Source organism: Drosophila yakuba, chromosome 2L (genome assembly GCF_016746365.2).
Source record: "Drosophila yakuba strain Tai18E2 chromosome 2L, Prin_Dyak_Tai18E2_2.1, whole genome shotgun sequence".
Lineage (NCBI taxonomy): Eukaryota > Metazoa > Arthropoda > Insecta > Diptera > Drosophilidae > Drosophila > Drosophila yakuba.
This window is the reverse complement of record NC_052527.2, coordinates 5,441,814-5,458,368: the sequence shown is the minus strand read 5'-3', so window position 1 is coordinate 5,458,368 and position 16,555 is coordinate 5,441,814. Positions and strand designations below refer to the sequence as shown.

Below are 16,555 nucleotides of genomic sequence, written 5' to 3'. Positions count from 1 at the left end.
CATTCATTTTTTTGGTATTAAAGCGGGCCATATTCGGTGGCGGTTGATAAGCCATCGAGAACGATCCGGGAACAGACCCCACAATGGTTTCATGGAGCAGTTTCAAAAGCCATTATCTGGGGCATTAAAAAGGGGGGATTTAAAGTGCAAGTTGAGTCTGGCAATGGCTCACAAACTGTGTACAAAATATAAGGCAGTGAACCCCTTACATGGAGTTTAAAATTGTTCCCCTAATCGATAGCTTAAGATAAAAACTATATAAATAATTCAAGTAATTCCCTTTTATAAAGGTTCTGTAGTATTACGTTGAAATTTATTATCGCAAATGTAAAGTGTGTACAATCGATTCAAACTTTAGATATAAGATATAAGCAAACTCAAAGTAGGCAAGTATGTCCCTTAAATGTTGTGTGTACAAAATCAATTAACAATTACACGCTTGTGTGCAGAAGGGCAAACGATTGATATAATCTTGCTATTTAATCACAAATATAAAAAACGATTTGAAGTACAATAATGAGTTTTTGTTGACTTCCAATTGCTCTCAAAACTCGCATTTTAGCTGCACTTTGACACCCACACAGTGCGATTGCTCTCAAAATGTGCAACAACGTGTTTGTGACTAACCGCAAACAATGCCCAAAGAGAAAAACAACAACGGACAGCGAACAACATCAATTACAAACGCCCAAATTGCATTTAATTAATGGAAATGTATCCCAAACGTAATGCCCTGTTCTTGTTGTTGTTGTCAAAACAGTATCGGAATTGGAATTGGAAATGGGATCGGGTTAAGAGATATTGTATATGCCCACACATACCTCGCGATTGTTGTTGTTGTTCATATTATTGTTGATGTGGTTGTTGTTGTGTTGCTGCTGATGAGCGTTGTTGTTGTGTCCGCTGCTGCTGCTGTTGCCGTGATGGTGATTGTTGTTGCTGTTGCTGTTGCTGCTGCTGCTATTGCCAATTGAGCCCGATATACGCGATCCGGGGGAGTCGCGCCATCTCAATACCCCCATGACTGCCTGACGCACCCAACGTCTTTCGGCACCTTCGCTGTAAAATGCCACTGTTGTTTGTTGCTGCTCGTTGTTGCTGCTGCTGCTGCTGCAGTAAGTACTGCTGCGGCTGCTGTTGCTGCGTTTGCTGCTGCTGCTTCAGAAAGTTCGTCCTACCACTGCATTGGTTCCGGGTCAATCTTAAGCTTCTGCTCCGGATCTTCTAGGCCACAGTATAGATATAATCCTTTGAAGTTGCAGTTTCCGTTTCTTCAACTTGGTTACTTCTATTCGCCAAAGTGCTTATTATTTAAGTTCTAAAAGTTACTGCTGTGGGTATTATATCTCCTATCTCCTCTAGCTTTTTTTTATTACTTTGTTCTTCTGGCGCTGTTGATGCTGTGGCTTTTTCAGTTAACTTCTTGAAGGGTTTCTGCTTCTATTGTGGGCGTGCTTAGATCAAATTACTATTTTCCCAGATGCTGCTGATGCTGAAATTGCAGTTGCTGCTTCGTTACTTCACAAACTCGACTTAGCAATGTCCGTAGCTCTGAAAGGGTTTTCCTTAGTGGGCGGTTTCGGGCTTAAAAATATATTCTCTGGTAATTGCTATAATTTTTGTTAACCTTTTGCTTTCGGCTGTTTTGCTCGCACCAAACAGTAACAATTTTTTTTCCATAAATATCTCTTTTTTACGAGGTTTTTAACCCGTTTGACGGGTTTTTTTGCGCTCTTGCTGGGTGACTGTCAAACTGCGGCTTATATGCAAATATTGGGGCTTTCAAATTTTCGGCCAACCAATTTCTAGGCAAATAATTTCACTTGGATCGGCTCATGCATATAGATGAGAGTGTATATATATATATAGATATAAGATTGTAAGATTTTTGATGCGTGATTTATTTTCGTAGATGCACCGCACTAACACACACCGAAACACGCATATTTACACCGATGCAGTTTGGTTTATTGCACTCACAACATCGGTTTTCGGTTGTTGTTGGGTTTTATTTCGGTTTCAGCATGGAGAAACCGAGAAAAAAGAGCAGATTCTGCCGCTTCTTCTTTTAAAAATAACTCAAAATGCGTTTGCCCCTCGGTAGTTGTTTTTGTTTTGAATTCGTAACGAACAAAAACACGAACGCGAACAGGAGAGCGAGATTTTTGAATTCAAACCGGCTCAAACTCAAACAAACGTCTGCTTGCGGCAAATGAGAAACGGCAACTGAAAAATATCCAATGTTGTTTGCTGCCTCTGCCGATGCCTCTGTCGCGCTGCTCTGCCAACGCACAGTGGGGCAGACATGACAATTAATAACCAAGAAAAGCCATTTTGCGTGTGTAATTAATATAACTTTTGTAAGTAATAAATTCAGTGTATTGTATCAATGGTTCTGTGTACAACGCTTTTATATATTTTACCTACAATTTTATATCATATGAAATATTCTTGTACTAAGAAATTTACTTTCACTATTAATCTTAATTTTTATATATATGTTAATGATATAAATAATTAGTTCTATTTAATATTGAAAAACTTTATCACAATTTAAATATATCATATTCATTAAAAAGCCTGTATTTGTGCCCACTGTGCAACGTTGCCAGCTCACGAAATGCACTAAAAAATACCAAGCCTGGCGTTCAGTTGGAGCTGTGTGTGTCAGAGCGAGTACGCTATATGACCGCAGAAAGAGAACGACGCCAAGGGGGAGAAAAGAGAAAGAGCATGCGTGGGAGCTGAGAGGGCGCCAACTTTGAATGGAGTGTTTATTTAATTGTTTGTGATAAATAAATTATTCATCATGTAGCTGAAATAAGTCAATAAATTATAAAGATAAAAAAAATAATATTTTAAAGTTGTAAAATTTATTATTAAATTATTTTGTAGGTTTTTTATTTCCCCTTAAAATAGTGAATAATTAGTTAAATATCTTAATTATTTCTCAGAAATAAAAAGTGCATGTACAATCATTACTAAGCAATTCGAATGCAATCATCAAATTTTTGAAGTATTTACTCACACATAAGATTGTAGAATACTTCAAATTGTGTTCATCTTATATCAAATAAAATAAACAAACAACTCACTAAATGAATACAAGTTATAGAAACATTTCAAAATGTTATCAGAATAAGTGCCAAAAACATAAGTCACGCCATAACTGATATTAACTAAAGCTCCAAATCATTCGCTGTTTCCTCCTTTTCTTAGCCCCTCTATAAACATATCCAATTTATGATTGCTACTAGCCTGACCTTGGCATTCGAGACTTTAAATCTATCGTGCTATATACTAAATTTAGTTTGATATGGCATTAAGTCCATGGAGGGGCGGCCAATCAACACGTCTGTTTATAAACAAAATGTGACCAAAAAGAAGCGAAAGAGAAGTAAAAACTATTTTTGTTTAGGTTCTGAGAGGTGCATATATGTATATTGTGAGAATCTTCACAAAACTAGTTGTTAAATTCTAATTATAAAACTTTCAAGTTATAAAATAAAAGTAAATCATAGATGGAAGCTTCAATTAAACGATATTTATTGGTTAAAGTAGCAATGTCCATTGAAATGAACATTTTGTTGTCAGAAGCTGCAATCACTTGTGTAGTGCACATAGATGAGTCGCCTAATAAACACATATCTGCCCAAGTAGATGGATATAAGCTTTGAAAGATGGATAGACAGAAAGATGGATTTCGCTGGCTTCCAGAGCGCTTCTCATGGTTAATTGGTTATGCTGAGCCCGCATCTGAAATCTGCCGCAGAGCTTTAAATTCCATGTGAAAGAGTTTTAAGTTGAGGTTTGCCCGGTTTTACTATATTTTTTTTTGTATTTTTTGTATTTTTTTTTACTTTATTTCTGTGGCTGCTGCCGCTGTCAGCTGGCAATCAACAACGAAGTCAGCGAGGCAGCAACAAGGTAAACATCAGAGACAGCGAAAACGGGGGTAAGGAGTGGGGATACCCAAGGGTATCCATGGGAGGAGCGGAGGGGGGTTCCTGTGGGTGGATGACACGGCCCTAGGTTAATGTCAGAGATTCGCCAAAAAATGAGGCAAGCCGAAGGAAAGCATTTTAAAGTTGCATTGTTCGCAATGCAGGGAAGACCATAGAAGAGGAAATTAAAAAGCCACGAATGAGTAACGGAAAGATTTCCACATGGCAAAGTTGAAGAGTGGCAGAAGGAGATACTCGTGTGTAGTAAACGGGGAAAGATAGAGCGGCCGCATGCAACAAGCGGAAAATAATTATAAATTTTAAGTGCCACAGTGCAGGAGGGATAGAGATACATAGACGTATTCAGGGTATCTTTTCGGATTGCTTGCATTTTTTTTTTTGGGATAATTTACTGGCCGCGGTACGGATACGTGTACGTGTAGGTAGATGATGGTGATAAACATCGCACATTTCTGACTTAGAATCCATACGTGAGTGAGTGTGTCGCCCTCTCTGTCTGTTTCTACACTTGAAGAATAGTTTGGTAATAAAGGTTTCTCTAAACTACGTTTGATTCTAGAAATTGTTTTAAAGTAAAAGTAAAAGTCGTATGTCCTAAAATCACTCGAATGTGCATATTTTTCCATAAACATACAATTTTATTCATTTATTTTCGTTTACATTATGAGTAATTAAATATTATTGTATATGTGAGTTGTGGCCAGTGCACCGCTCTTCCCATCGCCGTTTCGCCGACTGTGAATGCAGCTCATTTTCATGGCGCTGACTGTGGGAGTAGGTTGCTCCGGTCTGCGGACTCCGGGCCTTTCCTCTGTTTTCGGCCAGGTTTTCAGGCACCTCCAGCCGGCGAAAGAGACAGCGACGGAGTATTAGAAAGAGGCGGTTGCACGGACGGAGATGGAGACTTTGTCGTTGCGGCTGACGACCATCGCAATTAACAACTTCAACGTTCGTTGCATTTGCCGGGAGTCAAGTCCACAGCGCTCGCCAGTGACTGCTCAACTGTGAGTAGGGGAGTGGAGAAGTGGAGGAGGCGAGTGGAATCGGCGGGGTAATGAGAAGGGAAAGGGATGAGTGAGAAGAGGCGGGCAGACAAATTGCACTCGGCGAGCACCACAAACTGAGACAAAGACATAAGAGACTTCTAATGTGTGTGCGGCTAAAGACGAGGGGGAATGGTGCAAACACCGAAGCCACAGTCCGTGAAAAATATGCAAGAAAAAGTCCAAAGCAACCCAAATGAAATGGCCAAAGTATATTTTTATAATGGGAATGGAAGGGAATTGGGGAGAAAAGCGAGAGAAGCGGCAAAAGCGGGAGTCGCGCATAAATTTCCAGCGAATCTTAGATGTCGGAAGGTTCTCCTCCATAAAACAAAGGGCCCCAGATTTCCGGCTTCATGGGAATGCAGCAAAAGGTGGAAAAAGCCGCTTACAAAAGACTAGCAAAAATGTATGTACCAAAAATTTGTATTTCGTTTCCCTAAAAAAGTCTTAAAACTTACGAAAACTCCATGCCTAGGATTTCTAAATATTTTTCAGAGTATGAATAATGAATAAGAATGTATTAATCATATCAACCGGAAAACAATTTGTTTTTTAAAAATGCACATTTGCCAGTAAACAATAAATGATAGAAATATACTAAGAACTAAGTCAAGTTATTACGTAAAAATATCTTAGCACTGTGTCCATTTAAAATAACTCATAACATAATCATAAAATATCCCTCAATTATTTCCTGTGTAGGAAAATACTAACCCGTAACAACTGATATTTGGGCAGCTTAATTAGCCGCTGAGGATAGGGTATGAAAAAAGGGGGGTTAAGGGTGCCGGACGGAATTTAAACATTCCCAGGCAAACCTTTATTAGCCCCAAACTATGCAAGGGAAAAAACGTGCGAGAAACTATACAATAGGGAGCGTAGATACGCAGGGAATAAAAAAAAAGGAGAAAAATAAATAGAAAAGGTTGCGAGGAGCTTAACTGGAATTCCGTACACAACGGCATGCAGAGTGTGGAAAACTCCGGAGGAATAGTCACTCGCTCTCGCACTCAGGAATGATTTTCCACACGGCACGTGGCCAAACGCCACAGTTTGACAGCCACTGGCCTGAGCCCAAATTCAATTTTACCAACTTGAGCAAACATAATTTTCAAACACGGTCTGCGAGTCAACCCAGTTTTGCCTCAAGATGCTAGACGAGACTTTCTGCCAGACTCCCCTTTGCTTTTTTTCCCCTTTTATTTTACTTTTAGCGGAGGAGAGCCTGCATAAAAGGCACTCGAATGTGGATGAGAAGGCTGCATCTTGAGAAAATATAGCATAGGCTTGGCTTTCGAGGCGGAGATGTGGGATAAGGGATGCGGGCTGCGGGTTGCGGATTGCACTTTGCTGCACTGCTAAAAACCACTTGTGGATAGGGGGCGAGGGGTCGTGGCTGTTTTGCCTTTTGATATAGAAAAGTTTGCCTCCGAAATTGTTGCGAAAACTAAATTAAAATCTGAAAAGACTTGCCTAGCAAACGGGTGGGCTGCAAAAAAAAAGCAAAAGATTGAGAAAAGGCCAAACAGGAAACGATATAATTCTTAAAAAAAAGGCCAAGTGGATTATGCTCTAGAAACTCGACGGAGAATGAAATTGGAACTTTATGGTGAAGGTGCTTAAATGGGGTTTCTGAAACGGACAGACGGATTAAGTTATAAAACAAATACATAGTATGTGTTGCTTATTTAGATTCATGTGATTTATATGTTAAGGCGTCGCCCTATGTTGCTTTTTAATAAAAGTAAGGTTCACTTCTTTTTGTAGAAATATGCTTTAAGTAAAGCATTTTGAAGTGTTCTTGTAATATCCTTTTTTAAGGATTGTAAAAAATGCATTCAAATACTGGTGCATACTTTTAGGAGCTTTGAAATTTTCAAGGCGCTGCATCACACAAAGGTTTGCATAACTTGCGATAGATGGCGCTGAATAACGCCACCAGCGGTTATAAGTCGCAACTTGAAATTGCAGTTCACAAAATAGCCGACGCTTGTGCAAATGGCGCCACTAAACTTCGCAGCGATTCAAACGAAACAAACCAATGAAAGTATGCTACATTTATTATAAAATTAAAAGGTTTAATAGATTATTAATCAAAGGATACTTTTTGCAAAACTCCAACTAGAATCCTTCATTTTCATATAAAAATATTTAATGTTTTAAGTATACCTGGATTGCAGTCTTACTAAATGAATTTCCAAATTTTGTGCAATTTATAAAATTAAATTAAATCAAAAATTTAATTACATTTTCGATTTTAAAGTTTTTGGACTCCCTCCTTCAACAGATTATTGAGCTATTCCTCAAGACTCTGCTAATAAATTTTGCTATGAAGTGACCGAGCCACACCTGACAGCTGCCAAAAACTTCAAAGACCGCAACTGAATCGTAAAAATTGACATCAAACCAACCAGCCGAACGAACTAACCAAGCAAACCCACCAACCACTTAATCCCTGGCAGCACACACCCGCACCCATAAGTATTAACCCATGACTGCCGAACAATTTGCCTATTAAACCAGGAGACGGAACCCCAAAAAGACCACAACAAAGCGCAGATTATGTCAAATTATACAGATGTTTTGGAAAGGTAAAGTCGTTGAAGGTTTTTTTTTTTTTTTTGGTTTTGTGTGTCTTTGAGGGGGATGGTGGTATAGGACTCCTCATATGAGGTATTGTTGTTGCTGGCTCTTTGTTTCGATCAATGTAGGTTCGCCCACCATTTCGCTGCCTTCGTCCCATACACCATGCATTGTCCCATTGGCAATTTTTATGGCTTGGCGGCAGTAAAATGAAATTTTTACTACTATAGGGTGGGGAAAATGAGGTATATACACGTACTATATATGGGCAACTGCAAGTTGGACTTTTATGGGTCAGTCCATCACACACACACACACTTAGATTAGTGGAGCATATGCCCGGGGACAAGGCGAGTCCGAAAGGGCCGATGACCAACGTTGAACAATTGCCAGCCCATTGTCTTAGGTCAAGAGGTGGTCTATCTAGATAACCTGCAGGAGTGGTCTATCGCTGAAGGATCTTAAAGCAACCAATTTTATGCACTGCCAATTTAGTTGCTAAAGCTATGATCAACTTAGTTATTTTCGAAAACCCCTTAAGAAGCCAATGCAAACAATTAAGGGTTCCGCTCGAGGGACTTTCTTTTCATTTTACGCACCTGAGAGAAGTAAGCGGGCAGGACGCAGCGCTGGTCGTCGAGTCGCGAGCACTGCACACGCTCGAGCAGCTCGAAGAGATCCTGGGTGGCTGTGGTGGCTCCGGCTCCGCGCAGGCGTTCCGGACTGTGGGTGACGCTGCCCGAGCCACTTCCTCCGCCCGCCGGTTGCTGCTTCTGTGTGTTGGCCATAAAGGCATGCTGACGTCTGCAATGGGAAAAGAAAAACAGGAAACGGGTTAATAACCAGGCACGCAAAGAGTCAATCACTGGAGCAGCAGTTGGAGTTGGCACAGCTGAGCTTCAGATTCGCGAAGCACGCAATCTCTTCATGCTTCGGAGACAGGAGACCTCCTTCGTTCGATTCACTGAGCAAACACTCAAGTAGCACACAGGGGTTAACCTCGGCCACTGCGAGGGGTTAAGATTGGGTTTGGTCTACCCGACAACTTATGCTATTCCCATAAAACACGATCGAAAGTGCCACTACAGTGCTCAAGACTTCCTGACTTTGAGAGCTCATGGAGGTATTCTCAAAGAACCATCGATGGTTTCGTAAAAAGAACGTTTAGACGATGAATGAAGTTCACTTTACAGTGTGTTGGGAAAATTTGCTTACAATTCCTTTTCGGCATTTCTAGGGAACTGAGATTAAGGAATATAGTCAACATCGAGCGTATGCATTATTACAACTTTCACTGAACACATTTCCCACTTTCTTGTGAGACTCGCTCGTCTGAATGTCAAGAGCTCTCTGCATATCCTGAATCCTTTTCTTTGACTCTTCGAACATCTCGAGCAGCTCTCACGCACTCTTTCAGAATTATGAGTGGCCACTTGAACATATTTCTCCTGTTCAGCTGCGAGTGACTTCATATTTTTCTCGAGTTTATTGTCACTAGCGCATGTTTTTTGTGAGCTGCTGACTCTTGCTTTATTATTTTTTTTTTTTTTTGAGAAGTTAATGTTGACATACACACGACGAACGCCTCGAAATGAACACATAAAACTTAAAGGAGGATGTTTACCCTGATGTTGTGCAATGTCCTTTGACGTCGCTGCTATTGCAGCTGCTCCTCTGCTCCACAATTTCCGAAATAGCCGAGGAGAATCTCTTCGCTCGCTCGCATCTCTGTTTATTTTTAACAGGAGGAGCTCGCTGGCTGTTGGCTGTCACTCGTAAATTAACACCTACCCATTCCCTTTGCCAACCAAATGGAGCTCGCATATGAAATGATGACAGTTATGGGAAAAGGATATCAAAAACACGACTGTGATGAGCCTGATTGAAGTTGGAGGGCTCGACTCCTCCAAATGTGACTGCGTGTGGATAGTTTTCAAGGGTGTTGCGAGCAAAGTGGCGGTGAAAGTGATATTTCGGGGTAATTGAATATGAGTGCAGAAATTATGTGGGGCCAGAAATGTAATGAAAAAAGAGACACATTAAATTTACTATGAACTCACATAATAAAGCGCACAGTTTTTACTTTCTTTTTGGGCCAACTATAGCTGAAAAATATTATTTTACGGTATCATATCAAATATAAAACGCACTTAACCTTCACCCAATTTCCCACCGAACTTAACCCATTTTCCATGGTAATAAAATCCAATCCATCAATGGTTTTTACTGCTTTTCGTCCATTTCATAAATCAAATGATTTGTTTTCCTCATATTTCTAAAGCTTTACAAGCTGTGCAACATGCATTCACAGATTTTACAACTATTTTTGTAGTAGCTCGCTCAAATTACGGTACGAAAACATTTTTATAGCAATTTTATGACAATTTTTCACATGAATTGTTCGACAAATGGCAATGAAATCAAATCGTTGACTGCAAAGAGGGAGGGTAAAAACCGAGGATGCGGACTGCAGAAGTCAACTGCAAAAATGGCCCAACAATGGGCCGGTGATGATGTGATGCGAACAGGGTTTTAACCTACAGTTATACTGAAATCTGATGCAACTGCATAGGTTTTCTTTCTTTCATTCTGGACAAAAAACAGTAGAGGAAGAAAAACACCCACCAAACCGACGTTTCCTGTACTGCGGTGACGCCTGCGCTGAAAAAACCTTTTCATTTAGCTACCTCATTATATGCAACCACCCACCCATAATTAAAACCCATTACAGACATACAAAAAGCGTTAATTCTGGAGGGGCGGCATCTTCTAGGGCTTTTCGAAAACGTTCATTAAATGCAAATTTATGGGCACCACCCACCGAAACCCCCCTATTTTCAGATTCTCCACTCATTTGGCATGCGCAGCGCATTGCGCGTGTTTAAAGTTTAGCCGCAAGATGTGGAAAAATGGGCAGGGGTTTTGGGTGGTTGAGTAAAGAAAAACAATTACCACGACGAGACTGAGACTGAGACAGAGACGGAGACCCAGAGAAGAGCAAAGAACAAAGCCATGCAGTGTTGACAGCCAAAAGATAGATGGCTTCAAAAATCCAAGAAGAAAGGGTACTATGGCTAGCAGTACATAGAGTCATTTTCACAAAAGTTTTGGGTTAATATATTCCCAAAGAGTGGCGGTTATGCTACGTGGGAAAAACACTTTACCGAGCTGGAAAAAAAATCCAGAAAAAAAAACACAGGAAGAGAATCGAAAAGAACACCTTGCAGTGCGCAGTGGGAAATGTCATTCTGTGGCAAGTCAAGTTCTTTTTAACATTGTTTTTTGGCCATTCCCCAGGCGCTAATTTGAAACGTTTTTCCAAAGACTTTTCTCTCAACTCGATGTGTGTGTGTGTGTGTGTGTTTGGCATATTTCCCAGTGAGAAATTACAGGAAATGTCCAACGTCAAGGAAATCAAGTCCCAAAGGACAAAAGGACACACAGGGACATTCATGCATTTCACAGCTAATAATGGGTCAGGCAAACTGGAAACTAGAGCACTCACAGATAGCATCGCAGTTGGAGAAAAGCGGGGAAATGGCCGGGAGAAAGGGAGAAAAGGAGAAAGGCTGGGAGCGATGCACTCGCTCCGATAAGCGGACAGGCGACATATCAAAGGATACTCGCACACTCGCATACTCGCATGGCACCAAAAAGTCAAAGTTAGGTCCTGCAAGGGTCGTTGTACCGGTCAGGCGGAGAATAAGGGCAGCACCCTGTAATTAATACTATCCCGAAAATGTCCCCTGGAAATTAAACTAAAAACCAAGTGGAAAAGGCAATAAATTAACATTTAATTTGTGCAAAAGGGTAAGCACCTGGAAAAGTGAATGATTAATTCTAACAACTTTATTGTTTACAATGCAGTGTATAGTTAGCTGTTAGGATTCTATTTTCCATTCTAGTCAGTGTTTTCTCAATTCTGAATTTATGATTAATGGCTGCCAAACATTGCGAAGTAACCGCTGGGAAAGTAGCCACGGAAATGAGTGGCGGAAGGGGGATTTTAGGGAAATGGAAAATCTGCATTTCCACGGATGGCCACACCCCGTTTCTTTGCCTGGCCAGTCGTTCCTCCCTCTGCCCATTTTCACATTATCCCGAATGTCGCGACTTCCGCGCCTCGTGAATTGTCATTAAAATTAGTTCCAAGACAGCCGCTGAGATGCAAGCGAAAAGGATTCGCGCACAAGTTTTTCTCATTTCCGCTGCCGGGTGGAAAACTTGCCTCTGCCCAGTTTTTCCTTTGTCTGTTGCAGAGGGAAAATCCTTATAAGAGGGTTGTGCAATCGCACAGTCACATAAAAAGAACCCGTTTCCCCTTTCGTTCAACCTCATAAATGCAACACGTTCCAGACACTCGAAGTCCTGCAAAGATGATATCCTTTTCTTATCCTGGTACAGCCGAACCTTTTTGGATTCAGCTCATTTCCCTTATTCCTTGCTACCTGTGTTGGTCTCATAAATTAGCCACAAATTTGCCGGAAAACTTTTCTCCGACGCCTTAGAAAAAAATAAAAAGTTTTATCGGTCGATTCTGGTTCCTTGCCTGATTTACATATTTTTAATCGTCCATCGCATTTAATTTAACTTTTTTTTTGGGGTAAAAATTACACAATTTCCTAGGCATTTTCTTGGCAGAACTTGTTTTTCATCTTATTTGCTGACAGCTTTAGGAAATTTATGGCTGCTCGATCGCAGAAAAGAAAGTTGGAGTGAAAGTGTAGCCAAGGATGAGGAATATTTATTAGAAAATTACCGGGAACAGCTGTGTGTGCGGTCAGTGGAAAAGATTTTCCCAGAATCCCTATAAAATTAAATTGGGATTATGGGACTAAGTAGACCCAAATTGCTGAAATTTTCGAAGGGAAAAGGGTAAAGGAAAAAGGGTCTAAAATTTTCTTGTAGGCCAGCAAAACTCGGCAATAAAACGATCATAACGGCAGAGGTCAATGCTTTACTTGGGATGACTTTCAAATGGGACATTTAGAAATGACTTTTGACAGACTTAGTGAAGGGTTCAACTGATGCTGTAACCTCTGGTTTTATGTATAATGGTAATGGTTTTATTAAGACAGCTTAAAGTTAAGTTCATCTTCAAGCTCACTGTTAGCTATTCTTATTACTCAATACCATTACTGCCCAACTAATTATTTCAATTAAAAGGAACCATGTTGATTTCCCCTATAACCAACAAAGTCATTGCATAATTCCCCCACTTCGTGAGCTTTACGCTAAAGTCTTGATGAATATGCAGCGCATACATATATATGGAAATATTCGAAAAAGGCGACTGAACACCGCCAAACAACCCATTTATTCCGGCCACCTTTCCCCAAAGCACACTTTCCTCCTCCCCACACTTGAATATGCCTCGCTCGATTCCTCCACTTAGTTCGCCAGTCAAGTTCAATTTGACACGCAATTGCTGTCGTTGGAGAACTACAGAAAAGGGGGCTCAGAACAACCTGTTGTTGGCCATGTTTTCCACCCGTTTTGGCCAGTGCAAATGCAGCATAAAAATGCTGGTAATAACCGTTTAAACGTTTATACTTTTAATGCCTCTTACAGGTGGGTTACTACATATAGATAGCAAAAGGGGGCTGGCCGGCGGTGTGGAGGGGGGGTGCGATTCCAGCTGAGCCACTTTGCATATTAATGAAGCGCGTCAGTCAGTCAGTTAGCATGGCTATTTATAAGGCCACGGAAGGCTCTTTCTGTGTCTTGGCCTTCTTCCCTTTATCTTGCACTCGAAAAAATAATTCATCCACTTGTACATTTTTAAAACTAAAATTTCTAAGCTAAATAGAAGCTATACATACATATATGTTTGTGTACTTTTAAAAACTAACAAAAGCAGCTTGAAGCTTTTTCATTATATGTTTTCTTAATTTAAACTTCGTTTTCTTTCAGTGCAGCGGAGTTCCTTGGCTTGGAATTCATGCGAGCAAGGCACGCGCTTCTTCATTTTGCTCGTGCCGAAACATAGCTCCTTATAGTATTTCCATACATCCCCATTTTGTCACCTTACCCAAAATCGTTGACCAAAATTTTTGGCGCGCTTTTCCTTTTGGCCAGGTGTCGCGTTCGCACGCTTTAGTCATGGCTTTATGGCATTATGACTTTGGCTAATAGGTCGGCATACAACTTCCCCTCCTTCGCTACTACGTTCCCAACTCCCCGAATATTAGATGTGGGCGACAACGGGAAGGTCGCGACTTGCAATCTTTGGTGTCAAATCTTCGCCTCGGGGTCTCGTTAATTTCCAATTATTGCCGAGCGGTTTGAACGATGTGGGTTGTCATAGCGGGATTGCCTCATGTCGGCCAACTAAAAATAAACATTATCCATTGTAATCGCCCCGGTGGAAATTCGCAACACATTTCCGCCACAGCCGAAAATCTAAAATCTGACAAAGAGGCGACATTGAGGGATTGCTGGATTGACTGCTATCCAGCTTGACGCGATTGATGGATGGCCGCATTGGGCTGATTTAATTAAATACTTAATTGCCAATGTGAGGCAAGTCTGTGTTAGTGGGTTAAACGTCGACGAGTAATAATTACCGCACTCGGGGATAAACACGCTGGTAGCGCGTTTAAAACCGCTGGAAGTGCTAGCTAGCGACGCGCACGCGACTTCTGCCGAAGCAATATATTTTTAGTACTCCTACTTATGCTGGCTTTGCATTTTGTGGGTTTGTATTTATTACACTTTTAACAGGCATAATAACGTAGAATTTAACGCGAGCTCTAACAACGAAAAGGTCATAGCGTTTTCCAAAGCGAATTGCACGCGTTTTATGCGGACTTTCCGAATTGAACCAAGTTTCTTGAAAAATTTATGAGCTCTCAAAGTATCTCTGCTTATTTACTATTTTTTATGAAATAAAATTTGGTATTTTCATTAAAATTATATTGATTATTTAGAAGATCAAAAGGAGCAGGAAGATGATGCACGAGGTAAGTTGTGTACATACATAATTGTTGCCCGCGATTTGCGCGCGTTTTTCCACATTCATCGTCCAATTAAACGCCTCGATTTATTTTGATTGCCTGCTAATGCAACTTCCTCCACAACTGCAGACTTCTAATTATGTTGGCTGCTGTTGCTTGCATGTCTTTTGACCATTCACTACCGGCGGTTTAGGCCCGAATCACCCTTCACCCTCCCCCGCTGGCCCTGGTAAACAGTTGTCTGGGTGCGGGCACAAAAATTAGGAGTTGAAGTTGTAGTTGGGCAAATTATGATTGCACGTCTGCGCACTGTTTGAACTCCACTGCGAGATCTTGGACCCTGAGGGGAATACCCAGTTTTGGCCAGGCGGATATGCATGTGTGGGATTGGCTTAACGGGTTTCTTCTTATTTATAGATTTTGTGCCCGATCGCAGCCAATTGATAGTCACAGAAGTTCCACTGTTGACTTAGCTGACTTGCAAAAAATAAATCCGCAAAAACGCAAAAGGAACGCCTAACGAGGGTGCGAAAATAAAAAACCAACTCACAAAAGGGTTAAGCCATATCACCTTACACATTACCTTTTTCCCTGCAATTTTTTCGTTACCCCTCTCACACCAGCTGTTAGGGTAAGGAAATGGGAAAATCATCATCATCATCATCAGCAGCAGCAACACCATCATTCATTAATCATAAATTTAATTAACAAAACAGCCTAAGAAACTGACAAAAAGGTTTTCCTTTACCCTTAAGGGTGCTGGAAAACGAAATCTTTGCGGAGTCTTAGATATCCCGATAATCCATAACTCATTCGCGATTTTTGCGGTTTGTGTTTCACGCCGAGCAAACAAACCCCGAAAAACAAATGACATTTGGCAGTTTGCGAATAATTAAAAACACGAGTGGTGTGAGGGATATTTGCATATATAATGCATTATGCTTATTTAGGACGCACTCCCAACTTCCTCCCAATTGCAATCCAAATCCTGTCGAGTGCATTATTGGCAGGCAGACGGGGCTAATTAAGGCCCATTCCGCATACAAATGGCGAATCAAACAATTTGCATAATTTTTGCATATGTCACAGAGCGACATAAAGAGACATAATAGGAGACAGAGGGAATTTTGTCAATATTTGCTTACATGACATTTATGCCTAGATATTGACGCGTAATCAATGGGGTTTGTTTGGCCCATGAAAGCGAACATAAATTACTAGAAACGAGATCAATGTTGAATTGTTTTAAATGAATGAAACTATGTAGTTCAATTGTGTGAAGACGCAACTCAAAGGACTAAAATCCAATTGTCAGTTTAAGGAACTTGGAAAATTTGGTATATCCTTGTAAAGAATGTATACGTACAGCAGATTTTTCATGTAGCGTTTGCGTGCCACCAGTGTGTAGGACTCCTTGTGTGTATTCGTTAGATATTTCATTTTGTTTGAGATCAGTTGTGAGATTTTCGAACAGGTAGATGTGTTCTCTTCCTTTGGTTAGGTTTAATTCACTTTTCTTTTTGTTTGCTTAGGTCAAGATTTGCTCTCTTCTTCTTTCCAAGAGCAGGTAGTTTCGAGTTTTTGGTCTACTATTCGTTTGGATTTATCCGTGGATATTGCACAGTTGTGTTAACACTAAATACGATCAACTAAACTTTGTTGACTTTCAATGTCTATGTTCGTTATCTTTGAGATACATTCGCTATGTTCGTTATCTTCGAGATACATTCGCTATGTTCGCTTCGCAGTTAAATCTTTCGTAATTTTCCCAGCGAACTTGACCCACTGAATCGACACGGAACCCGATTATATGTACAACCTAACCGCACGAAGAATGTTTTCAAACTGAATTCTGTGCGTTGGCAAAAGTGGTTGGTTGTAGGTCTTCGGAGTTGTAGTTTCAACCCCCGCTTTGAGGCAAGTTCGATCGCGCCGCACAGTGGGCTTGTGAAAACGAACATGTTCGATCGGCAACATCTGATATGGTATCATCATACTTTAAAAG

General features: G+C 40.7%; 1 protein-coding gene across 4 annotated transcripts in view; it reads right to left on the bottom strand.

Moving 5' to 3' along the window:
• The window catches only part of LOC6526935 (rap1 GTPase-activating protein 1), an 80,623-nt gene that overhangs the window by 31,131 nt on the left and 32,937 nt on the right, over positions 1 to 16,555 (bottom strand). For 2 of the 4 annotated variants that reach the window (XM_015198034.3, XM_015198037.3), the window contains one exon: positions 8,194 to 8,398. In XM_015198034.3, the coding sequence (XP_015053520.1) occupies positions 8,194 to 8,398 (205 nt within the window). Of the gene's footprint in view, positions 1 to 821; positions 2,229 to 8,193; positions 8,399 to 15,916; positions 16,323 to 16,555 lie in introns of those variants that run through there. The other 2 variants (XM_015198035.3, XM_002087997.4) reach the window with 2 other exon arrangements.